The sequence below is a fragment of the Rhinoraja longicauda genome, chromosome 1 (assembly GCF_053455715.1).
Source record: "Rhinoraja longicauda isolate Sanriku21f chromosome 1, sRhiLon1.1, whole genome shotgun sequence".
Taxonomy (NCBI): Eukaryota; Metazoa; Chordata; class Chondrichthyes; order Rajiformes; family Arhynchobatidae; genus Rhinoraja; species Rhinoraja longicauda.
In genome coordinates, this window is record NC_135953.1 from 13,434,497 (window position 1) to 13,460,609 (window position 26,113).

The 26,113-nt window shown below is 42.4% G+C and overlaps 1 protein-coding gene across 5 annotated transcripts in view; it reads right to left on the bottom strand.

Annotated features, from left to right (window-relative positions):
- Positions 1–26,113, bottom strand: part of ctnna2 (catenin (cadherin-associated protein), alpha 2) — a 1,150,825-nt gene that overhangs the window by 993,028 nt on the left and 131,684 nt on the right. For all 5 annotated transcript variants that reach the window (XM_078407736.1, XM_078407821.1, XM_078407459.1 and 2 more), the window contains one exon: positions 17,436–17,639. In XM_078407736.1, coding sequence (XP_078263862.1) covers positions 17,436–17,639 — 204 coding nt within the window. The remainder of the gene's footprint in view (positions 1–17,435; positions 17,640–26,113) is intronic.

Below are 26,113 nucleotides of genomic sequence, written 5' to 3' on the forward strand. Positions count from 1 at the left end.
TACTATTCAGATGCATCCAAGTTTGGCATGGCAACTGCCCAAAACTACAAGAAATTGCAGAGATTAGGACGGCACAGTGGTGCAACGGTAACTTTGCTGCCTTACAGCACCAGAAACCCGGCTTCAAATCTGACCTTGGGGGCTGTTTGTGCAGTTTGTTGGTTCTCCCTGTGACCGCGTGGGTTTTCTCTGGGTGCTCCTCGCACATTCCAAAGACATGCACGTTTGTTGGTTAGTTTGTCTCTGTAAATTGTCCCTAGTGTGTAGGATATGAAACTGGGATAACATAGAACTAGTGTACGGGTGATCGTTGGTCGGCGTGGGCACGGCGGTCCAAAGGGCCCATTTCCACACTGTATCATTAAACTAAACTAAAGTTGTGGATGTAGCCCAGCCCATCACACAAACCAGCCTAATCCCCATCAAATCCATCTGCCTTGGGAAAGCATCTAACATTATCATGGACTATTTGCAACTATCTACATTCTATCTTCTTCTTTTTCCCACAGAAGATACAAAGGCTTGATAGCAAACACCACCAGTACACAAACAGTTTTTTCCCTGCTGTAATCAGACTATTGAACAATCCTCTCATAAACTCAGGTTGCAGTCCCAATATCCCTACCTACCTCATTGCGGCCCTTGCATTTTTTTAAATCTATATTTTCTCTGTCACTTTAATACCACAATACTGTGAAACTATATTGTTCACAATGGTGTTTTTCTCTTTCCACAAATGTTGTACAGGTATACGGCTTGATTGTCCACACGTAGGGTAATATTTGTCTGGATATCATGAAGACAATTCACTGTATCTCATTGCACATGACAGTAATAAACTAAGACCAATTCTAGTATGACAAACTTTAAAATAACCTCAAAATTAATGATGGTACAAGACTGGAGTACAGAATGGAGAAATAAACAAGGAGGTTGGAGTCAGGAAAGATAAACCAAAAATTAGGCAAATATGCCAACAGAGGACAAGAAGGGGTTTAAGATAAATATATTTCACTACCACAGAATAATCTAGCAAATAAATTATCAGTACAGGAATTTTACAACTGCAGTGAACCACTAAATCAATCAATATGGCCATTATAAACTGAATTGCGTGTTATCTGACATTTGATCACATGTTTCACGGTGCATCTCACAAAGCACATAGTGCAGGCAGAACTGACATCAATTTTTGTGTCAGTTTCAGTTGACACCTTCTTTATAAAGATAACTGTTAGGGAATTTAGAAAATTATAAGGAAGATGAGTAGGTTATAGTTTGGTTAACCCTGGAGCTTACATACTGGGGAGCATGATGGGAAAATGGCCAAGAATGTAGTCAAAATAGCAAAGCTGAAACATTCTGCTGAGAAGCAGGCTTCCTTATCAGTAGGGGGAGGATAGTCCTTCACAGTTCTGTCTAGGTTCCTGTGTCTAGCAGGCAAGTCTCCCAAAGGTTAACAAATTACCTCTTTTACAAGGGGATTCCATTTGGCGGGGGAATCTGTACATTTATGGTATCTACATGTGAGATATGTGGGTGGAAGATTTCCAAACAACAAGAAAAGCAAGATTTGAGTTAACCTTGGTGGGACATTGATTAATGATGGTTTATTTCAACTTCATAAGTAACCATTGTGTCATGAGGGTATAAGAATCCTACAGTTACCGTAGGATTTTGAAGTAGTTAACCGACGCTGCAGGCCCTCAATAGCAAGAATATCCTTCCTCAAATTTGGAGACCAAAACTGCACACAGTACTCCAGGTGCGGTCTCACTAGGGCCCTGTACAACTGCAGAAGGACCTCTTTGCTCCTATACTCAACTCCTCTTGTTTTGAAGGCCAACATTCCATTGGCTTTCTTCACTGCCTGCTGTACCTGCATGCTTCCTTTCAGTGACTGCTACACTAGGACACCCAGATCTCGTTGTACGTCCCCTTTTCCTAACTTGACACCATTCAGATAATACTCTGCCTTCCTATTCTTACCACCAAAGTGGATAACCTCACACTTATCCACATTAAACTGCATCTGCCATGAATCCGCCCACTCAAACAACCTGTCCAAGTCACCCTGCAACCTCATAGCATCTTCCTCACAGTTCACACGACCACCCAGCTTTGTATCATCTGCAAATTTGCTAATGTTACTTTTAAACCCTTCATCCAAGTCATTAAGGTACATTGTAAATAGCTGCGGTCCCAGCACCGAGCCTTGCGGTACCCCACTAGTTACTACCTGCCATTCTGAAAGGGACCCATTTATCCCCACTCTTTGCTTTCTGTCTGTCAACCAATTTTCTATCCATGTCAGTACCCTACTTCCAATACCATGTGCTCTAATTTTGCCCACTAATCTCCTATGTGGAACCTTGTCGAATGCTTTCTGAAAGTCGAGGTACACCAAATCCACCGGCTCTCCCCTGTCAATTTTCCTAATTACATCCTCAAAGAATTCCAGAAGATTCCAGAAGGGCGGCACGGTGGCGCAGCGGTAGAGTTTCTGCCTTACAGCGAATGCAGCGCCGGAGACTCGGGTTCGATCATGACTACGTGTGCAGTCTGTACGGAGTTTGTTCGTTTTCCCCGTGACCTGCGTGGGTTTTCTCCGAGATCTTCGGTTTCCTCCCACACTCCAAAGACGTACAGGTATGTAGGTTAGTTGACTGGGACTGGGTAAATGTAAAAATTGTCCCTTGTGTGTGTAGGATAGTGTTAATGTGCAGGGATCGCTGGGTCTGTTTCCGCGCTGTATCTCTAAATCTAAATCTAAAAAGATTAGTCAAGCATGATTTCCCCTTCGTAAATCCATGCCGGCTTGGAACGATCCTGTTACTACTATCCAAATGCTCTGCAATTTTGTCTTTTATAATTGACTCCAGCATCTTCCCCACCACTGATGTAAGACTAACCGTTTTCTCTCTCTTTCCTTTCTTAAAAAGTGGGACAACATTTGCTACCCTCCAATCCACAGGAACTGATCCTGAATCTATAGAACATTGGAAAATGATCACCAATGCGTCCACAATTTCTAGCACCACCTCCTTAAGTACCCTGGGATGCACACCATCAGGCCCTGGGGATTTATCAGTCTTCCCATCAGTCTACCCAACACCATTTCATGCCTAATGTGGATTTCCTTCAGTTCCTCCGTCACCCTAGGATCTCTTGCCACTAGGACATCTGGGAGATTGCTTGTATCTTCCTTAGTGAAGACATTATTCTACCACCATCAGCAGTTGTATCATCAATGAAGATAAGTGAGCCAGTACCTTCAGCAGCCATACATGCCCAGGCCATAACACCCCCATCACCATTTTTCACAGATGAGGTGGTATGCTTTGGATCTTGGGCATTTCCTTCTCTCCTCCATACTTTGCTCATGCCATCACTCTGATATACCTGTAAGTTAATCTTTGTCTCATCTGTCCACAAGTCCTTATTGTGGTTGCTCTTTCATGTACTTCTTGGCAAACTGTAACCTGGCCATCCTATTTTTGCGGCTAACCAGTGGTTTGCATCTTGCAGTGTAGCCTTTTTATTCTGTTCATGAAGTCTTCTGTGGACAATGGTCATTGACAAATCCACACCCGACTCCTGAAGAGTGTTTCTGATCTGTCGGACAGGTGTTTGGGGTTTTTCTTTATTATCAAGAGAATTCTTCTGTCATCAGCTGTGGAGGTCTTCGTTGGCCTGCCAGTCCCTTTGCGATTAGTAAGCTCACCAGTGCTCTCTTTCTTCTTAATGATGTTCCAAACAGTTGATTTTGGTAAGCCTAAGGTTTGGCTGATGTCTCTAACAGTTTTATTCTTGTTTCTCAGTCTCATAATGGTTACTTTGACTTTCATTGGCACAACTTTGGTCCTCATATTGATAAACAGCAATAAAAGTTTCCAAAGATGATGGAAAGACTGGAGGAAAGACTAGGTGCTGAGAGCTCTCTTATGCCTGTATTAAGGAGGCAATTAAATGCACCTGAGCAATTACAAACGCCTGTGAAGCCATGTGTCAATGGGGAGAAGGTTGCAGCCAACAACCTTCTCGGCTGATCGAACAATGCGCCACAGCCTCCAGATGTCATGCTTGGTGGCTGAGCCTAATCAGACCATGTTGGAGAAGGTGAGGACAGACTCTATGATGGCAGTATAAAACGAGACCAACATTGCTTCTGGCAGATTGTGTTTTCTCAGCTGCCGCAGGAAGTACATCCTCTGTTGGCCTTTTTGACTGTGGAGTCTTTCCAACAAACCCAACAGTGAAAACTTCATAATTAATAAAAAACATTAAATAGAATAATAAATGAAGGTGCAAACAGTGTTAATAAGTGAAAGCTGGAGTCAGTATAGTATTAAAATAATCTGACTCATTTCCAACTGATCTTCATGTTGCAGCTCTAAATTAATGGCAATTTTCTACAGGGAAAAGCAAATACTGTAAGGTGATGCGTTAGGTTAAAAATAGTAAATATGATTACAAAATACTCGACTAAAATATGTGGGAAGATCATATGCATCAATATCCTGCAAATCCTTTTTTATAATGTGAGTGTTCTGGTGAGATCAGCTTTCATTGCCCCTCCCTAACTGGTGTTTGGTGAGCCATCATAAATCACTGTAATTCTTCTGGTGAAGTTATCGCACATTGATATTGTGTAAGAGAATTAGGATCTATACACAGTCGGTGATGGATCTAAATTAGAATGGTGAGCCATTCACAGAAAAACCTGCAGCTGATGATCCCATGTGCTTGCCTTTCTTCGTCATTGAGGTCACAGAATTGGGAGGTGCTGGTGGAGTAGCTACACTGAGTAAATACAGTGAATTAGATGAATTTTAAGATGGCAAATGAAGTACCAATTTAGTGGGTTCCTTGTAGAGTTGTTGAAGCTTCATACATTCAGGCAATGAAAAGTACCCAATCACAAGCTTCTGATTTGTCTCTTGTGATTGCTGCAAAGCATCAGAGCTCAATGTGGGGCTGAATCACTTGGCACAGGATCCAAAAGTCAAGAGGGTTTTATAGTCATACGTCTCAAAATGGAACAATGAAATTCTTATTTACAGAAGGACAGATGTGGGAACATAGTTCTCAGTAGACACCATAATAAACAACAAAAAGAAGTTAAATTTAAAAAAAACAAAAAAACAATATAGTGCAAAAATAAAAACAAACCCCAAAGTCCCTAATGCAATGAAGGCAGTTCACAGTTAAGAGTTTGGTTGGAATTTGTGGTGTTCAATAGTCTTATGTTTGTTGGGAAGAAGCTGTTCTTGAACCTGGACGTTATAGATTTCAGGCTCCTATACCTTCTTCCCGATGGTAGGAGTGAAATGAGTGTGTAGCCATGGTGGTGTGGGTCCTTGATCTTGCCGACTGCCTTTTTGAGGCAGTACCTCCTATAGATCCCCATGGGTTGGTCAGTACCCATGATGGATTGGGCAGTATTTACCACTTTTTGTAATCTCCTTCATTCCTGGGCATTCGAGTTGCTGAATCAGGCCGTGACACAACCAGCCAATATGTTTTATACGATACACCTGTAGAAGCTCAAGAGAGTATTTGTTGACACACTAAATCTCGGGCATGATCTGCTTAATTGATCGAGGAATTCTGAACTAAATATTGTACAACCATCAATTAATTTTCCCACTTTTGATCTTGTAAGGCAGCAGAAAATGGGAAAGTTTATTTTTTCCCTCTGCTCATATATTTAAAGGGTCAGAAGTCAGAAGCACTTTAACAGAAAAATATTAGGGCAGTTCCTAGAACGGAGTTTGTATGTTCTCCCTGTGAACTGCATAGGTTTCCTCCGAGATACTTGGTTTCCTCCCACACCCCAAAGATGTACAGGTTTGTAAGTTAATTTGCTTGTTATTAATGTAGAATTGTTCCAAGTGGGCCCTAGTTGTCCGCCAGGCCCCAAGTGGTCAAGATGGGGAGACATACTTCTCACCCCCTCACGCTGAACACAGGATCCCCCCAGGGTTGCGTCCTTAACCCCCTACTGTACTCCCTGTACACATATGACTATGTGGCCAGGTTCAGCTCCAACTTCGTCATCAAGTTTGCTGATGACACTGTGGTGGTGGGCCTGATCTTCGAGATGGCTGATCTGGCACTCTGGTGTCAGGACAACAGCCTCCTCTTGAATGTCACAAAAACTAAGGAGCTGATTGTAGACTTTAGAAGGGCTCAACATCCGAGGACGTACACGCCACTGGAGTTAAATAGGATTACTGTGGATAGGGTGAGCAGCTTTAAATACCTGGGAGTCCACATCACAGAGGATCTGACATGTAGAACACACATTGCCGTACTGGTGAGTAAGGCAAGGCAGCACCTTTACCACCTCAGTCAGTTGAAGAAATTTAGAGTCTCTCTGAGGATCCTTCAGTGCTTCTACTGTAGAAAGCATCTTGTCTGGGAATATCACAATCTGGTTTGGGAACAGCTCTGCCCAGGACAGGAAGGCTCTGCGGAGAGTAGTGCGTTCGGCTGAACGCACTATGGGAACTACACGCCCCCCTGCAGGACCTATACATCAGGAAGTGCAGATCCAGAGCCAGCAACATTATGGGGGACCCCTACCACCCCAGCAACGGACTGTGGTAGTCAGGCAACAGTCAGGCAAACGCCTCTGCTGTCACACTGTGAAAACAGAGAGGATGAGACGGAGTTTCTTCCCACAAGCCATCAGGACTGTTAACTCTCATATCACCAGGGACTAATTTCATTTACTGTATTAATTTATTTTTTGTGTTAACATTTTTTTTTCTTTTTCTATTCTGTTTTGTAGTTTAGCACAATCCGCAGGCGTTGCCACTTTCATTTCACTGCACATCTTGTATATGTATGTGACAAATAAACTTGACTTGACTAGTGTAAATAGGGTAGTGTTAATGTGCGGGGATTACTGGTCAGTGCAGAGTCAGAGGGCTGAAGGGCCTGTTTCCACGCTGTGTCTCTAAACCAGAATAAATAGATTAATCTTGACTTTCTCCTATTATCACCACCTTGATAAAAGCAAGTCCTCTGCTACAATTCACTCCATGTGATCAAGAAATGACTGAAAACACAGCATACAAGAAAGTCCAATCAAATAATATATTAGCTGTGGTATGAAGTCGACCTTCATAACTGAAGATATGCACTCCAGAATTAGCTGTACCTCTAGCTACGCTGATTCAGTGCAGTTATAATAGCAATAACTACCCAAATTTCCCAAGTCGGTTCATATCGGGAAACATATGATAAATCCAATTAAATTAATTACTGTACAATCGGCCTGTTTTAACCATGTTCAAAGTGGTGGAAGATATAGTTGACAGTGTTTTCTAACATGAATTAAAGAGCTCGATTCCAGATGTGAAATGAATATGAGCACCTGTGGTATCCACATGTCCTGGTAAAATTGAAGTCAATGGATAACAAGGCAAAATCATTCCAGTGGTTGGGGTCACAAAGAAAGATGGTCATTGTTGTTGGAGCCCAATCATTCCAGCCTCAGCACTTGATTGTAAGAATTCCTCAAGGTCGTGTCTCCAAATCAATCATATTCAGTTGTATTGTCATAAAGGGCAGAAATAAGGCTGTTCACTGAAGATGGCTAAGTATTCTATTAACTCCACAACAAATGAGCTAGTCCATGTCTACATACAGCAAGACCTGGACATGATTCTGGTTTAATTAACAGGTAACATTCTTGCTATAATTAACTTTAACAGCGATTATCATCTTCTACATAAAAGAGTCTAGCTACATATCTTTGATTTTCAATGGCATTTTTATTGTTGAGTCCCCTACCATCAATATGTTGGGGATTGCCACTAGGCAGAAACTCAACTGGACCACCGACAAGAGCAGATCAGAGGCTGGATATCCTAAAGCAAGTGACTCACCTCCTGACAGCCTTAGAGGGTTTAGAAGGATATGGGTCAAATGCAGGTAAATGGGACTAGCTTAGATGGGCATCATGAACAAGTAGGACCGAAGGTTTAGTTTAGTTTAATTCAATTTATTATTGTCACATGTACCGAGATACAGTGAACAGCTTTTTATTGCGTGCTATCGAGTCAAAGAAGACTATACATGAATACAATCAAACTGTCCACAGTACAGGCAGTGTGAACTGCGAAGAGGATGTTAGGAGGTTGCAGAGTGACCTGGAAAGGTTGAGTGAGTGGGCAGATGCATGGCAGATGCAGTATAATAATGTAGATAAATGTGAGGTTATCCACTTTGGCGGCAAAAACAAGGAAGCAGATTATTATCTCAATGGTGTCAGGTTAGGTAAGGGGAAAGTGCAGCGAGACTTGGGTGTCCTTGTACACCAGTCACTGAAAGTTGGCGTGCAGGTACAGCATGCAGTGAAGAAAGCTAATGGCATGTCGACCTTCATAACGAAAGGATTTCAGTACAGGAGTAAAGAGGTTCTTCTCCAGTTGTATAGGGCCCTGGTAAGACCACATCTGGAGTATTGTGTACAGTTTTGGTCTCCAAATTTGAGGAAGGATATCCTTGTAATTCAGGCAGTGCTGGCAGCGTAGGTTCACGAGATTGATCCCTGGGATGGCGGGACTGTCATATGAGGAAAGATTGAAAAGACTGGGCGTATTCACTGGAGTTTAGAAGGATGAGAGGGGATCTTATAGAGACATATAAAATTATAAAAGGACTGGACAAGCTAGATGCAGGAGAAATGTTCCCAATGTTGGGGGATTCCAGAACCAGGGGCCACAGTCTTAGAATAAAGGGGGGGGGGGGGCATTTAAAACTGAGGTGAGAAGAATTTTTTTCACCCAGAGAGTTGTGAATAGAAACATAGAAAATAGGTGCAGGAGGAGGCCATTCGGCCCTTTGAGCCAGCACCGCCATTCATTGTGATCATGGCTGATCGTCCACAATCAATAACCCGTGCCTGCCTTCTCCCCATATCCCTTGATTCCACTAGGAATGAAGAATTTGAAACAGAAGTTGGCCATTCAACCCTTTGGGCCTTCTCCACCACTTCAGTAGGATCATGGTATTCTTCTTCCACTTTTCCTCCCTTGAATCATAATATCTGATTCTTTTACTAATTAGAAATCAATTTCAGTCTTAAAAATAAACAAGAGCTCTTCCCACACAGCTATCTGCAGCAAGGAGTTTTCAAGTTACTTGAAGATAAGAAAGTCTTCTTAGCCTATGTGGGCTTAATCCGAGAGCAGGTCCTTTGCTTCAGGGCTCTCCCAAAAGTAATCATTCATCTTCATTTACCGTAGCTAACCCCCTAAGAATCATGTACTTCAACAAGATTGCCTCTCATGAGTACAGTCTCAACCTTTCCTTGTGGGACAATCCTTCTTTACCAGAGATCATCAGTGTGAACTTTTACCTGAGCCACCTTCAATAAAATACTATCTTTCTTTAACTCGGGGCACCAAAACTGTTCATCTGGATATGATCTGGTGCTTGTAGTTACCATAAGACCTCTATACTTTATGCTCCAACCTCTGTAATAAGGGCTAACAAAGGATTGCAGAATTTCTGAAATTATTCTCCAACTAATAGTTTTACATTATAATATTCATTAGTAAATAAATTTACTAATATTCAATTTGGCTGAATCTTGTGAAGAAAAATAGAATTAAGGTACTTTGAAAATGGCTGCCAAGATGACCAAAAGTTTGCCTACTAGATTTTTAAGGCATATAATTTGGAATGGAACAGTGTTGTGAAATACTCTCTGTATCTGAATGATCCATCAAAAATTCAAGTGTCCAAAAGGCTCAAATGAATATATGACTCTTATTTCGGTGAAATAATACTATGGATAGATTAATGCCAAAAGCAATCAAAAAGAAAGCTGGAGACATTAAATGTTAGTGGCTTCACATATTTTAAACACATAAATCAAGTGCTGCTCATCAAATGGAACAGACATGTGGTAATTCAAAAATGGTTATTTTATTCATGTCATAATGCAAAATTAATTAAACCATTTAGCCAGTGGGTTGATTGATTTTTTTTAAATTGAGAGAAAGTAGTTTCACAAATGGATGGAAAAATTGAGCTTGTGATTTACAATGCATCTGCACTGATTCGGTTAAGCAGATCTATAATTACAGTGGTTAATTTATTTATCAAAATGCTGGAGTAACTCTGCAGGTCAGGAGAGAAGGAATGGGTGACGTTTCGGGTCGAGACCCTTCTTCAGACTCATGTCAGGGGGGGCAGGACAAAGGAAGGATATAAGTGGAGATAGGAAGATAGAGGTAGAACTGGTAAGGGGAGGGGAAGAGAGGAACAGAGGAACTCTGCAGTTATTTTCTTACATTATCTTACTTTACAGTGGTTAATATATGGAATTATATGAATTATTTTAGTTTGACCCACCCTCACCAACATCTCAAAACCTTTGTTGCTAAAATTAACTGATCCCATTAATGGATCGGTTAATTGCATCTCATCTATTTAATTAGTTTGTCTGTAAATGTAATTACATTTTCATTTGTCTAATCATCTATTTGGCACACTTTGATAGACATATAGTTCTTCCATGGAAATTGTGACTGCAGATGCTGGAATCTGGAGCAGTATCTGACAAGGTAAATGGACGGTCAATATTTTGGGGCGAGACCGTGCATTTATTTCCTGCCATGAGGTATGTTGTTCCTCTGGTTCTGGACATATTTTACCAGCTTTATAGAATTATAGCAATTCAATAAATGAGAAAATGTAATACAAAACGCAAATCACCCCCTCCCCAGGTGCCTTCCCCTGCAATCACAGGAGATGAAACATCTGTCCCTATACCTCCTTCCTCGACTCTGTCCAGTACCTCTGTCCAGGTACTCCTCCAATTTCATCTACTGTATCCGTTTTCAAGATGTGGACTCTTATACATCGGCGGGACCAAACGTACACTGGGCAATCATTTCACTAAAAACCTTTGCTCAGTCGGCCGGGACACGCCCGATCTCCCGGTTGACAAACACTTAATTCCACTTCCCATTCCCACACTGACCTTTCTGTCCTAGGCCTCCTCCATTGTCAGAGGCTAAATGAAAATTGGAGGAACAGCATCTCATGTTTCGCTTGGGCTGCTTGCAACCAAACCAGTGGTATGAATATTGATTTCTCTAACTTCAAGTGACCCCTGCATTCCCTCTCCATCCGACCCCACCCAAGTTGCACCAGCTTCTCGTTCTCACCTAGAAAACAGCAACTTTTTTAAACAGAGGGTGGTGGGTAAATGGAACGAGCTGCCAGAGGTGGTAGTTGAAGCAGGTACCATAACAACGTTTAAAAGGTATTTGGGCAGGTACATGGATAAGAAAGGTTTCGAGGGATGCAGGCAGGGGTGGGACTAGTGTAGATGGGGCATCTTGGTCGATGTGACCAAGTTGTGCTGAAGCATGTTTCAATGCTATATGACGCTATGACTCGGATTAACATCGGGCAATGGAGGAGCTGTGAAAAGGAGGCTCCAATACTTGCAGGACTGCTTTGAGCTAGAGGCATTGAATGAGGTGGTGGGGTGGAGTTTGCTTTTTAATGTGATGTAAATGCACTGACATTTTACAGCTCAAGTGCCTACATCACTTCGCAACTGGAAGAACCAGGAGATCCAGATGCAGGCCACGCAGATTCTCAGCCTCCTCCAGTGCTGGGCTGAGGCTAAATGCAAACTAAAGGAACAGTACCATATACTTCACCTGGTTAGTAAGCATGAATGTTGAATTATGCAACTCCTCTGTCCCTTACTCGCTCCTCCTTTCGACACCTATCATTTTCTTTTCCCTACACCAGCCACACACCTCATCTGTCCATCACCTAGGGAGAGATTGGATAGGCTCGGTTTGTTTTCTTTGAAACAAAGGAAGCTGATGGGACCTGGTGGAATTACATAAAAGAGGCAAAGATATTCAAAATCCTTTTCCCATTGCAGGGATATGAAAACCAGGACTGCATAGGTTTAAGGTCAGAGGAAGGATTTTTTAAAGCTGGTCTGAGGGAATTTTGTTACGTAGAAAGTGATAGATAACTGGAACTCGCTGCAAAAGCAGGTGGTGGAGTCAATACAATCGATATATTGATGAAAAATTTATCCAGGCACTTAAATGGCCAGGGCACAGATGAATTCAGACCTGACACAGGCAATTGCAATTAGTGTAAATGAGTAAAAAAATCAGCATGGATGTGGTGGGTCAAAGAACGTACAACTCTATTTCTCTACAAGCATAGCCAATCAATAATATTTTATTGAGGAACATTTCCAGATATCTGAAAAGGAATAATGTTAAATAATTGGAAATGTGTTTTGTATTTTTAGACACATAATCAATAGTTGTTGGTGTCATTAATGCAGAACCTTGAATTTGTATTCTATTATTAATATAAAGTGCAATTTACAAGCAATTCATAAAATAAGTGAGGGAGGTTGACAATTGAAGACACCCTACTCTTCATTTTCATTGTCATGAACATTGAACCATAATATGCAAATAATATTGAATGGACTATCGACATCTATATGAGAAAATGTCTCTGGTACTTTCCCCTTTTCAAATGTTGTGCATGACCTATTTTTATTTTATATCGGTAATGTAAGAAGGCTGAAAAGCAGGACCTCCAGGGCGGTATTTATTCACAAATTGCTGGAGTAACTCAGCAGGTTAGGCAGCATATCTGGAGAGAAGGAATGGGTGATGTTTCGGGTCACCATCACAGGAGACAGACTAGTGACTGACATCTAATATAAACCCACTGACTCGCACAGCTATTTGGACTAGACTTCTTCCCACCCGGTCTCCTGCAAAAAGTCTATCCCCTACTCCCAATTCCTCCGCCCATGCCACATCTGCGCCCGGGATGAGGTGTTTCACACTAGGGCATCAGAGATGTCCTCATTCTTCAGGAAACGGGGCTTCCCCTCTTCCATTATAGATGAGGCTCTCACTAGGGCCTCTTCTATATCCAGCAGCTCCGCTCTTGCTCCCCCTCCCCCCATTCGTAATAAGGACAGAATCCCCCTCATTCTCACCTTCCACCCCATCAGCCAGCGTATCCAACAAATCATCCTCCAACATTTCCTTCACCTCCAACGAGACCCCACTACTGGCCACATCTTCCCATTCCCTCCCCTTTCTGCGTTCCGCAGAGACCGTTCCCTCCGTAACTCCCTGATCCACTCATCCCTTCCTACCCAAATTACCCCATCCCCGGGCACTTTCCCCTGCAATCGCAGGAGATGCAACACCTGTCCTTTTACCTCCCCCCTCAACTCTATCCAAGGACCCAAACAGTCTTTCCAGGTGAGACAGAGGTTCGCCTGCACCTCCTCCAACCTCATCTATTGTATCCGCTGCTCTAGATGTCAACTTCTTTACATCGCCGAAACCAAACGCAGGCTCGGTAATCGTTTCGTTCAACACCTTCGCTCAGTCCGCCCGCCTTAACCAACCTGATCTCCCGATGGCTGAGCACTTCAATTCCCCCTCCCACTCCCAGTCTGACCTTTCTGACATGGGCCTCCTCCAGTGCCATAGTGAGGCCCACCAGAAATTGGAGGAACAGCACCTCATATTTCGCTTGGACAGCTTGCAGCCCAGCAGTATGAACTTTGACTTCTCCAACTTTAGATAGTTCCTCTGTCCCTCTCTTCCCCTCCCCCTTCCCAGTTCTCCCTCTATCTTCCTGTCTCCACCTATATCCTTCCTTTGTCCCGCCCCCCTGACATCAGTCTGAAGAAGGGTCTCGACCCGAAATGTCACCCATTCCTTCTCTCCTCAGATGCTGCCTGACCTGCTGAGTTACTCCAGTATTTTGTGAATAAATACCTTCGATTTGTACCAGCATCTGCAGTTATTTTCTGACACCTCCAGGGCGGTTATCTCCAGTTTGGTTCCAGTACCTCGTGCTGGTGAGGGCAGGAACAGGGCGATACGGGATCTGAATATGTGGCTGAGGAACTGGTGCAGGGGGCAGGGATTTAGATTCTTAGGCCACTGGGATCTGTTTCAGTGTAAGGATGAATTGTACAAAAGGGACGGGTTGCACCTCAACAGACGGGGGACCAGTATTCTTGCAGGTAGGTTTGCCATTACTACACAGGTGGTTTAAAACTAAATAGTGGGGGGGGGGGTTCAAATGGGATGGACAAAGATGGAGTTAAAGGGAAAGAGAGTATAGGAAAGGTTAAGAAAGACCCCAGAATTAACGGGACAGAAAGCTAACGAAGGAATAGGAGAGAATGGCCAAGTGTAATAGGAATCGATGTGAAAGATGAGATGAACAAAGGATTAAAAGTACTATATATGAATGTGCGAAGTATAAGAAGTAAAGTGGATGAGCTTGAGGCTCAGTTAGAGATTGGCAGATATGACATTGTGGGGATTAGAGACAGAGCTGCAGAAGGATCAGGACTGGGAACTGAATATTCAGGGTTATACGTCCTATAGAAAGAACAGGCAGGTGGGCAGAGGAGGCGGGGTAGCTCTGTTGATGAGGGATGAAATTCAGTCCCTTGCGAGGGGTGACATAGGGACTGATGATGTAGAGTCACTGTGGATAGAGTTGAGGACTTGTAAAGGTAAGAAGACACTAATGGGAGTTATCCACAGACCCCCAAACAGTAACCCGGATATAGGGTGTGTGTTGCAGCAGGAGTTAATACTGGCATGTAACAAAGGTAGTGCCGCTGTGGTTATGGAGGATTTCAATATGCAGGTAGACTGGGAAAATCAAGTTGGTTCTGAACCTCAAGAAAGGGAGTTTGAAGAGTGCCTCCGAGATGGATTCTTAGAGCAGCTTGTACACGAGCCTACCAGAGAGAAGGCAATTTTTGATTTAGTGTTGTCCAATGAAACAGATTTAATAAGGAAACTCAAGGTAAAGGAACCATTTGGTGGTAGTGACCATAATATGATTAGTTTTAATCTGCAATTTGAGAGGGAGAAGGTTAAACCAGGAATATCAGTGTTGCAGTTGAACAAAGGGGACAATGAAGACATGAGAGGGGAGCTGGCCAAGGTCGAATGGAAAAGGATCCTCGCAGGAATGACAGTGGAACAGCAATGGCAGGAATTTCTGGGCATAATCCAGAAGATGTTGGATCATTTCATTCCAAAGAGGAAGAAAGATTCTAAGAGGAGTAAGAGGCGACCGTGGCTGACAAGGGAAGTTAGAGATGGAATAAAACTAAAAGAAAATATGTATAGCATGGCAAAGAGTAGCGGGAAGCCAGAGGAGTGGGCAACTTTCAAAGGACAACAGAAGGTAGCAAAAAGGGGAATACAGGCTGAAAAGATGAGGTACGAAGCGAAGCAGGCCAAGAAAATAAAGGACGGTGAAAGCTTCTTTAGGTATGTTAAGAGAAAAAGATTAGTAAAGACAAATGTAGGTCCCTTGAAGGCAGAAATGGGTGAAATTATTATGGGTAACAAGACAATGACGGAAGAGTTGGACGTACTTCGGATCTATCTTCTCTAAGGAAGACGCAAACAATCTCCCAGATGTACCAGAGGACAGAGGATCTCGGGAGACAAAGGAACTGAAAGAAATTTGCATTAGACGAGAAATAGTATTGGGTAGACTGATGGGACTTAAGTCTGATAAATGCCCAGGGCTTGATGGTCTGCATCCCAGGGTGTTCAAGGAGGTGGCTCTAGAAATCGTGGGTGCACTGGTGATCAATTTCCAATGTTCTATTGATTCAGGATCAGTTCCTGTGGATTGGAGGGTAGCTAATGTTATCCCACTGTTCAAGAAAGGAGTGAGAGAGAAAGCAGGGAATTATAGACCAGTTAGCCTGACATTGGTGGTGAGGAAGATGCTGGAGTTGATTCTCAAGGACTAGACCAGGTGGACCCGTTGGGCCCAAACCTCTCCTGCAATGGTGCAACACCCTCTCCTCCCCCCACTCCTCCCGCTCCCTCCAGCCCCTCCCCTCTCCCCCTTCCCCTTCCCCCTCCCCCTCCCCTCCCCTCCCCCAAAGATAATTCAAGATCACGAAGTAAGTTACTTAATATGGGGAACTGTGATAATAACTAGAAAATAAGTATCTGAGGAAGTATGAATTTTAAATATTGTGAAGTCGTAGGCTGAATTATGCTGTCAAAGACTAGTGATTCTGACGGGAACTATCTTGCCGTGATTCCACATTACACTGTGGAATTTGTCCCTGCAATCTGATGTCAGTCAAACTGACATAAGATTGAAATTCAATTCACCTGTATGTGGTTGCCCAGCTGATACTGGGAAAGAAGAGTTTTGAATTATTTATTTTTAATTCTAGTTTTTTTTAAATTATTTGTTCATGTTTTCATCCCTTTTATGTTTTTTAAAATAAATTGCATTATCAGTTCCTTGCCTAAAATGTTTCAGAGTTTACAAACATATCCACATTTAAGAAACTTTAAAACGTGTATTACAATTTGACAAAATCAAAGCTTCAGCCCTGTCAAATTGGTCTGTCAACCCCTGAGCAGAACACTGCCAGAAGCTAGCCTACAACTGATATCTTGCCATGTTTCCAAGGTGCAGAGAACAATTTGTTTGTTTTACTGCTTCCAGCCTAGTGTCTGGGTGGCGGTGGAAAAACTGGTATGGTCAGAAGATACCACATATTATTTATACAAAATACTTATTTTCAGATTTGGTCAGCTAAGTTCTTTTTATCCAATCCAGCATTAAAAGAAAAATGCAAAAGTGACACTATATCAATTTCTCCTGTGCGAATATATCATTCTTCCAAATCTTAAATTCTTCTACTGCCCACCATGAAACATACAGAAGTTTACATAAAATTCAACATCTATAAATTTGTTACTCATTCATTAACCATAGCAAAACTGAGATGTGATACATCATTTGGAAAAGGATGCTTCCATAAATTTCCAGTTATGAAATACAAAAGTAAATTAAGTAGGTTAAATCAAGTCATCAGATCTACAAAAGACTTGAAATAAAGGAGTATGTCTTTTCTGGAATCATTACAAAAGCATGTAGAGTTTTCAAGCATGCCATCACAATATTCAAACACATATTTAACTGAAATTGTAACCCACAGATAAAAATCATAAAATTGAGTTATAATTCCTGAGCCATTTCTTATTGCTATGTGGAGAAAAAATATTTCAATTTTATATTTCTGATATTGCAGTCTTGCAAGCACTCTGGTCAAAGTCAATACAAGTGTATTTCTGTACCACAGATTATGAAATGAAATATAGCTGCTCACAATACCAATTAATTTAATCTAAATTGCCATTTTAAATATACCTGCAACTGAAAATTAAGGTCCCATTATCACAGAAAGTACATCTTGAAGTTAATAATTTCAAATCATTGAAGACCAACTCATACAAATCCACGTGGAAGACTGCTCAGAATGAGAATTTATACACAATAAAGAGATTAAGGATCATAGGCCCCATAGAAAATTGGTAACTTACATTATTCATGTATTCAGTGAGGAGATCTTGAAGGGCTTGTCGTACAGCATTGCACTCTGCCACAATTCTTTCTCGCCGATCATCACGTGTACATGAAGAGTCTGCCATTAGTGCAGCCCCACTGATAATACTCTCCAGCCTCTCTTCTAAAGAGGGTCTGTATCGCTGTTCACTGAAGTGCATAGGATCCAAAATTATTTTGTTCTGTGAAGATAAAAATTGGAAAAATGGAGCAAAAGAATGATAAAAATGGAAACATTAGCTATCGCATCACAATTTAAGAATGACTCTCTTTCCCATACTGTGTCTGTAATTTACAATGCATCACTTCACTAAAGTTATCATGGAAATCGAAGGCAGTGTAAATATTTTTTTGGCATAGAATAGGTAGTAATGGTGGGTTAAACACATCTTTTTTATAATTGTGTAGGAAGGAACTGCAGATGCTGATTTAAAACAAAGGTAGACACAGATGCTGTCTGACCCGCTGAGTTACTCCAGCTTTTTGTGTCTATCTTCTTTTTTTATAATTAGTCATTAATCTGTGAGTAATTAATAATGAGTGAACTTCTATTGTTATGTGTCTCTTTTATCTTTAATTTTACGATGAATTTTAGAACTTTAGCCAGGGATTCATCACTTTTTATTTTCCTTTTATGTTGATCAAGAGACAGAATCTAATAATTACTCTTCTTCAAATAAATATGAAATAACAAAATCCTGGAAACACTTGTTTTGTCAGCTAACAACTAGAGCAAGAAGGAAAATATTTAAAGCATTAATTATACATTCCTCTTGCCCGATCTAAATTAAAACAATAAGGACTTTTAAATTTAGTTTAGAGATAGAGCGCGGAATCAAACCCTTCAGCCAACCGAGTCCATGCCGACCAGCGATCACCACACTCTAACGCTATCCTCCACACACTAGGTACAATTTACAATTATACCAAGACAATTAACCTACAAACTTGTACATCTTTGGAGTGTGGGAGGAAACCCGAGATCTCGGATAATACCCAGACAGGCCATGGGGCGAATGTACAAACTCCGTACAGTCAGTACCCCTAGTCAGGATCGAACCTGGGTCCCTGACGCTGTAAGGCAGCAACTCTACCACTCCACCAATTGTGCCGCCATTTAGGATGTTTTAGATTTTTCCAAATTGATAAAAAATCCCCCTTCTTACAGTATAATTAATATACAACTAACTTAAAATACGGAGAAAACAGACTTTGAGTAATGCTGTCAGATCTTGCTTTTCCAGTCCCCACACCTAGAATTGCAGCCCAGTCACTACTCTCATATCTTAACATGGAACATTTAAAACATAGAACAGCACACCAAAGGAACCGATCCTTTAGACCACAATGTCTGTGCCGCAGGTGTCTGTATGTATTTAATTTTGATTGCCCTCCACTTCATGGAGTCCAATGAAATTTTTAATGGAACATAGGCTATAGGTCACCACAGCTCAGATAAGGACCCTTTGGCACACGACATCTGTGCCATACATTATGCCAAATTTAACTAATCCCAATAGACAATAGGTGCAGGAGTAGGCCATTCGGCCCTTCGAGCCAGCACCACCATTCAATGTGATCATGGCTGATCATTCTCAATCAGTACCCCGTTCCTGCCTTCTCCCCATACCCCCTGACTCTGCTATCTTTAAGAGCTCCATCTAGTTCTCTCTTGAATGCATTCAGAGAACTGGCCTCCACTGCCTTCTGAGGCAGAGAATTCCACAGATTCACAACTCTGACCGAAAAAGTTTTTCCTCATCTCCATTCTAAATGGCCTGCCCCTTATTCTTAAACTGTGGCCCCTGGTTCTGGACTCCCCCAACATTGGGAACATGTTTCCTGCCTCTAACGTGTCCAACCCCTTAATAATCTTATATGTTTCGATAAGATCCCCTATCATCCTTTTAAATTCCAGTGTATACAAGCCTAGTCGCTCCAATCTTTCAACATATGACAGTCCCGCCATTCCGGGAATTAACCTAGTAAACCTACGCTGCACGCCCTCAATAGCAAGAATATCCTTCCTCAAATTTGGAGACCAAAACTGAACACAGTACTCCAGGTACGGTCTCACTAGGGCCCTGTACAACTGCAGAAGGACGTCCTTGCTCCTATACTCAACTCCCCTTGCTATGAAGGCCAACATTCCATTGGCTTTCTTCACTGACTGCTGTACCTGCATGCTTCCTTTCAGTGACTGATGCACTAGGACACCCAGATCTCGTTGTACGTCCCCTTTTCCTAACTTGACACCATTCAGATAATAATCTGCCTTCCTATTCTTACCACCAAAATGGATAACCTCACACTTATCCACATTAAACTGCATCTGCCATGCATCTGCCCACTCACACAACCTGTCCAAGTCACCCTGCAACCTCATAGCATCTTCCTCACAGTTCACACTACCATCCAGCTTTGTATCATCTGCAAATCTGCTAATGGTATTTTAATCCCTTCATCCAAGACATTAATGTATATTGTAAATAGCTGCGGTCCCAGCACCGAGTCTTACGGTACCCCACTAGTCACTGCCTGCCAATCTGAAAGAGACCCATTTATCCCCATTCTTAGCTTTCTGCCTGTCAACCAATTTTCTATCCATGTCAGTACGTTACCCCAATACCATGTGCTCCAATTTTGCCCACTAATCTCCTATGTGGGAGAAATCTTCTATCTCCTCAGGTGGCACGATCCATTCCATTCTGCATATCTGCGAGCTTATTTAAAAGTCTCCTAAATGTCACCATCGTATCTGCCTCCACCACCATCCCTGGCAATGTGTTCCAGGCACTAACCACACTGTGCAAAAAAATTGCCCTGTAGATTCACTTTAAACGTTCGCCATGGCCTTAAAGCCATGTCCTCTCGTATGTGGCATTTCCACCCTGAGGTAAAGATTCTGATTATCTACCCTATCTCTATAACTCTCATACTTTTATAAACTTCTATAACGTCTTCTCTCAACCTCCAACACTCAGTGCCTCAAATTATCAAGGTAAACAAAACATACCTTCATTACCCACTATCTAATTGTGTTACCACTTTCAAGGAACTATGAACATGGGTCCCACGATTCCTCTGTACATCAATGCTGTTAAGTGTCCTGCCATTAACTGTATACTTTCCCCTTTTGACCTCCCTAAATGCAACTACTCATACTTACCTAGATTAAACTCCGACGGCCATTTCTATGCTCGTATCTATAATTGATCTGTATCCCACTGCATCCTTTGATAGCCTTCTTCATGTCTGCAACTTCACCAATTGTTGTTTCATTTTTAAACTTAAGTGAACTTAGCCTTCCAAATCTGTCAATGAGTCTTTAGACATATGCTGAGTTACTCCAGCATTTTGTATCTATCTTTGCTTTCAATAGTATATGGGCAGAACTGGCAAAAGCTGGAATGCACTGCCAGGTGTGGTGATGGGAGCATAGTGATGTTTAAAATATTTTTAAACAGGCACATGAAATAAAAGAATGGAGGAATATGGAGCACATACAGGCTGAAAGGATTAGTTTGATTTGACATCATGTTCAGTACAAACTTTATGAAATATAAGGGCCTGTTCCTCTGCTGTAATGCTTTACAGCAAATTCCTTCTCAAGGGCCTTATTATAGCTGCTGACTGTTCTGTCAAGCATTTCCAGTTTTCACTTGTCCTATTACGAAGTTACAGTTCCTACCAGGGCTGTGGAATTGGAGTCGGAGTCAGAGTCGTGGAGTCGGAGGCAGAGCAATTTTGGTGCTGCTGGAGTCGGAGTCGGATACACAAGAAATCAAGGAGTCGGAGTCGGGTGTTTTGGGTATCGACTCCACAACTCTTTTCCTACTGTATTTTCCTTCATGCACTAAATTTATTATTTGGGTTATGGGAAGCCTCCATATTTTATAAAAGTAATTGCAGCGTTTTTTCACTGCCATCTAGCAGAATCTATTACCACATTCAAGTCTCATTTAACAATACACCAATTGTGTATATATCATAGATTATAGATGAAAAGATAAAAATAATTAATAGGCTAGGATGCTGTTCGATTCACCTCTACCCCATTGTGGACATTGGACTTTGTCTATGGAATAGACGCATCACAATACTGAGAACTATATGTGTACTCTGCATCTTCCCCTTTGCTCTGTCTATTGTACTTGACTTGATTGTAGTTATGCATAGTATACCTGATCTGATGGATGGCATAAAAAACAAAGCTTTTCTCTGTACTTCTGTACAGGTAACAATAATAAACCTAAACCTTATAATATCATTACATTGATGAAGACGAAGCACTTTAAATTTTGGGCCGGCCAAATAATTTATGGAGCCGAGGACCAGACATAGACTGATATTCTCCTAACCATGTAGAAATCTATCTGGGTCGAACTTCAATCAACACTTCCAAACCTGCTCCAAACCCTAAACTTTCCTTAGGTCAGGGCTACTACAGGGATATGTATTGTCAATTAATTGCAAAGGGCAGAGCATATTTGTGCTGTAGTAGAAATGTAACTGCTGCATTTATAGAAATGTGGTGAGGTAACTTGAGAGACAGAAGAATCCAAATACTCATTGAAGAGCCACACAACTTCTTTGGGTCTTCATCGACATTTCAAGATCTCAATGCATTAGTGATGCTTAAATTATAATCATGAATCTTGCAGGTTTCTTTATTTAGGAACAACCAACCTAGAGAGGGAATTAATGCAGAAACAAGTAAAAAAGGATGCATATGCCAAGTATAGGCAATTAGGATTGTGTATCCAGGAGGGGTTTAGGGGACTGAGGACATAAAGAGGAAATCAGGAAGGCAAAAAGGAGTAAAGAGAGCTCTGGCAGGTAAGATTAAAGTGAATCTAAAGATATTTTATATTTTGAGGAGTAGAGGGTAACTAGAGAGAGAATAGGGCCCATCGGAAACCAAAGCAGTCATCTTTGTGACAAGCTGCAGGAGATGAACAAGGTTTTCCTTCAGTATTTCCCCTGTTTTTATTCTGGAAAAAGTCAAAGACTGGGGAACCTGACACAGTCAAAGGAGATGTCCTGAGAACTGTCAATGGAGATGTCTGAGAGCAGTCCGTATTACGATCGAGGAGTTGCTGGATGTAGCAAGGAATAAGAAGATAATCTCCTGGGCCAGATCAGATAAATCCAAGGACACTGGGAAGCTAGAGAAGAAAATTGCAGGATCCCTGGCAGAGATATATGAATCACCATCAGACAAGGGGGAGATGCCGGATGACTGGAGGATAGCTAATGTTGTGCCTCTATTTAAGAAAAATAACAAGGATAAGCCAGGGACCAGTATACCTAACATCTGTGGTAGATAAGTTACTGGAGAAGATTCTGAGATACACTGATGAGCCAAAACATTAAGACCACCTGCCTAATATGCTGTTGGTCCTCAGTGTGCCGCCAAAATCACGCCGACCCGCCGAGGCATGGACTCTACAAGACCCCTGAAGGTGTCCTGTGGTATCTGGCACCAAAACATTTGCAGCAGATCCTTCAAGTCCTGTAGGTTGCAAGGTGGAGCTGCCGTGGATCAGACTTGTCGATCCAGCACATCCCACAGATGCTCAATAGGATTGAGATCTGGAGAATTTGGAGGCCAGGGCAACACCGTGAACACTTCTTGTTCTTCAAACCATTCCTGAACAATGTGTGCAGTGTGGCAGGGTTCATTATCCTGCTGAAAGAGGCCACTGCCATCAGGGAATACAATTGCCATGAAGGGATGTACCTGTACGGCAACAATGTTTAGGTAGGTGACATGTGTCAAATTGCCATTCACATGAATGGCCGGACTGCAACGGTAGAGTTGCTGCTTTACAGCGAATGCAACGCCGGAGACTCAGGTTCGATCCTGACTACGGGTGCTGTACTGTAAGGAGTTTGTACGTTCTCCCCGTGACCTGCGTGGGTTTTCTCCGAGATCTTCGGTTTCCTCCCTCACTCCAAAGACGTACAGGTATGTAGGTTAATTGACTGGGTAATGTTAAAAAAAATTGTCCCTAGTGTGTGTAGGATAGTGTTAATGTGCGGGGATCGCTGGGCGGCGCGGACTTGGTGGGCCCAAAAGGCCTGTTTCCGCGCTGTATCTGAAATATGAAAATATGAAAAAAATAAGAGCATCGTGACCGGCTTGTCGTCTTCCCACAGTGCATCCTGCTGCCATCACTTCCCCAGGTAAATGGCGCACACGCACTGAAAGTAAGCATGCAGGTACAACAGGCAGTGAAGAAAGCTAATGGCATGTTGGCCTTCATGACAAGAGGAGTTGATTATAGGAGCAAAGAGGTCCTTCTGCAGTTGTACAGGGCCTCAGAGAGACCACACCTGGAGTGCAGCATAGGTTCACTAGGTTAATTCCCGGAATGGCGGGTCTGTCATATGTTGAAAGACTGGAGTGACTGGGCTTGTGTACACTGGAATTTAAAAGGATGAGAGGGGATCCTATTGAAACTAAGTTGGGGGGTAGTGTGAATTGTGAGGAAGATGCAATAAGGCTGCAGGGTGACTTGGACAGGTTGTGTGAGTGGGCGGATACATGGCAGATGCAGTTTAATGTAGATAAGTGTGAGGTTATTCACTTTGGAAGCAAGAATAGAAAGGCAGATTATTATCTGAATGGTGTCAAGTTAGGAGGAGGGGGAGTTCAACGAGATCTGGGTGTCCTAGTGCATCAGTCAATGAAAGGAAGCATGCAGGTACAGCAGGCAGTGAAGAAAGCCAATGGAATGTTGGCCTTCGTAACAAGAGGAGTTGAGTATAGGAGCAAAGAGGTCCTTCTACAGTTGTACCGGGCCCTGGTGAGACCGCACCTGGAGTACTGTGTGCAGTTTTGGTCTCCAAATTTGAGGAAGGATATTCTTGCTATGGAGGGCATGCAGCGTAGGTTCACTAGGTTAATTCCCGGAATGGCGGGACTGTCGTATGTTGAAAGGCTGGAGCGATTGGGCTTGTATACACTGGAATTTAGAAGGATGAGGGGGGATCTTATTGAAACATATAAGATAATTAGGGGATTGGACACATTAGAGGCAGATAACATGTTCCCAATGTTGGGGGAGTCCAGAACAAGGGGCCACAGTTTAAGAATAAGGGGTAGGCCATTTAGAACGGAGATGAGGAAGAACTTTTTCAGTCAGAGGGTGGTGAAGGTGTGGAATTCTCTGCCTCAGAAGGCAGTGGAGGCCAGTTCGTTGGATGCTTTCAAGAGAGAGCTGGATAGAGCTCTTAAGGATAGCGGAGTTAGGGGGTATGGGGAGAAGGCAGGAACGGGGTACTGATTGAGAGTGATCAGCCATGATCGCATTGAATGGCGGTGCTGGCTCGAAGGGCTGAATGGCCTACTCCTGCACCTATTGTCTATTGTCTATTGTCTGAAACATATAAGATTATTAAGAGGTTGGACACGCTTGAGGCAGGAAACATGTTCCCAGGGTTGGGGGAGTCCAGAACCAGGGGCCACAGTTTAAGAATAAGGGGATAAGGGGTAGGCCATTTAGAACAGAGATGAGGAAAAACTTTTTCACTCAGAGTTATGAATCTTTGGAACTCTCTGCCTCAGAAGGCAGTGGAGGCCAGTTCTCTGGATGCTTTCAAGAGAGAGTTAGATAGAGCTCTTAATGAGGTCAGGGGGTATGGGGAGAGGGCAGAAACGGGGTACTGATTGTGGATGGTCAGCCATGATCACATTGAATGGTGGTGCTGGCTCAAAGGGCCAAATGGCCTACTCCTGCACCTATTGTCTGTTGTTAGTCATCCACGTGATCTAAAAGAAAACGGGACTCATCGAACCAGGCGACCTTCTTTCACTGCTCCAAGGTCCAGTGCCCAATGTACGCACTCGTGTGCCCAATGTAGGGGCTTCCGGCGGCGGACAGCGGTCATCATGGGCACTCTGACCAGTCTGCGGCTACGCAGCCCCATACGCAGCTTGGTGCGATGTACTGTGTATTGTAACACATTCCTCCCATGACCACTATTAACATTTTCTGTAATTTTTTGTGGAGCCTTGGGCACCCAAACCCCATGTCGCCGGTTTGTGATTTGTCCCTCCTCGGACCACTGTTGGTAGGTACTCACCACTGCTGATTGGGAGCACCCCACAAGCCTTGCCGTTTCAGAGATGCTCTGACCCAGTTGTCTGGCCATAACAATTCAGCCCTTGTCAAAGTTGCTCAGGTCTTTACTCCTGCCCATTTCTCCTGCATCCAACACATCAACTTCAAGAACTGACTGTTCACTTGCTGCCTAATATATCCCACCCCTTGACAGGTTCCATTAATCAACAAGTCTGGACAAATCTTTTGTTTATTTGTTTTTATGTCTTGTTTGCTCTGTAAAGCGTCTTTGAGTATCCTGAAAAGCGCTATATGAATTAAATGTATTATTATTATTATTATTATTATTAACAGCACAAAACTGACCAAATAATTGAAAAACAATTCTGTGTTGATTAAAAACAAGAATCTATAGTATATCACTGAAATCACAACTTGTGTCTAACCTGATGATTTTTTTTCACAAAGCAGATATTCATCGGAAATGTACTGAATTGATTTGGCCAGATATTGTGCTTATTTTCTGAAGTGCAGCTAGAACCTACGGTGAGTGAGCAATGGATCAAAGAATAATATTAATAACTAAC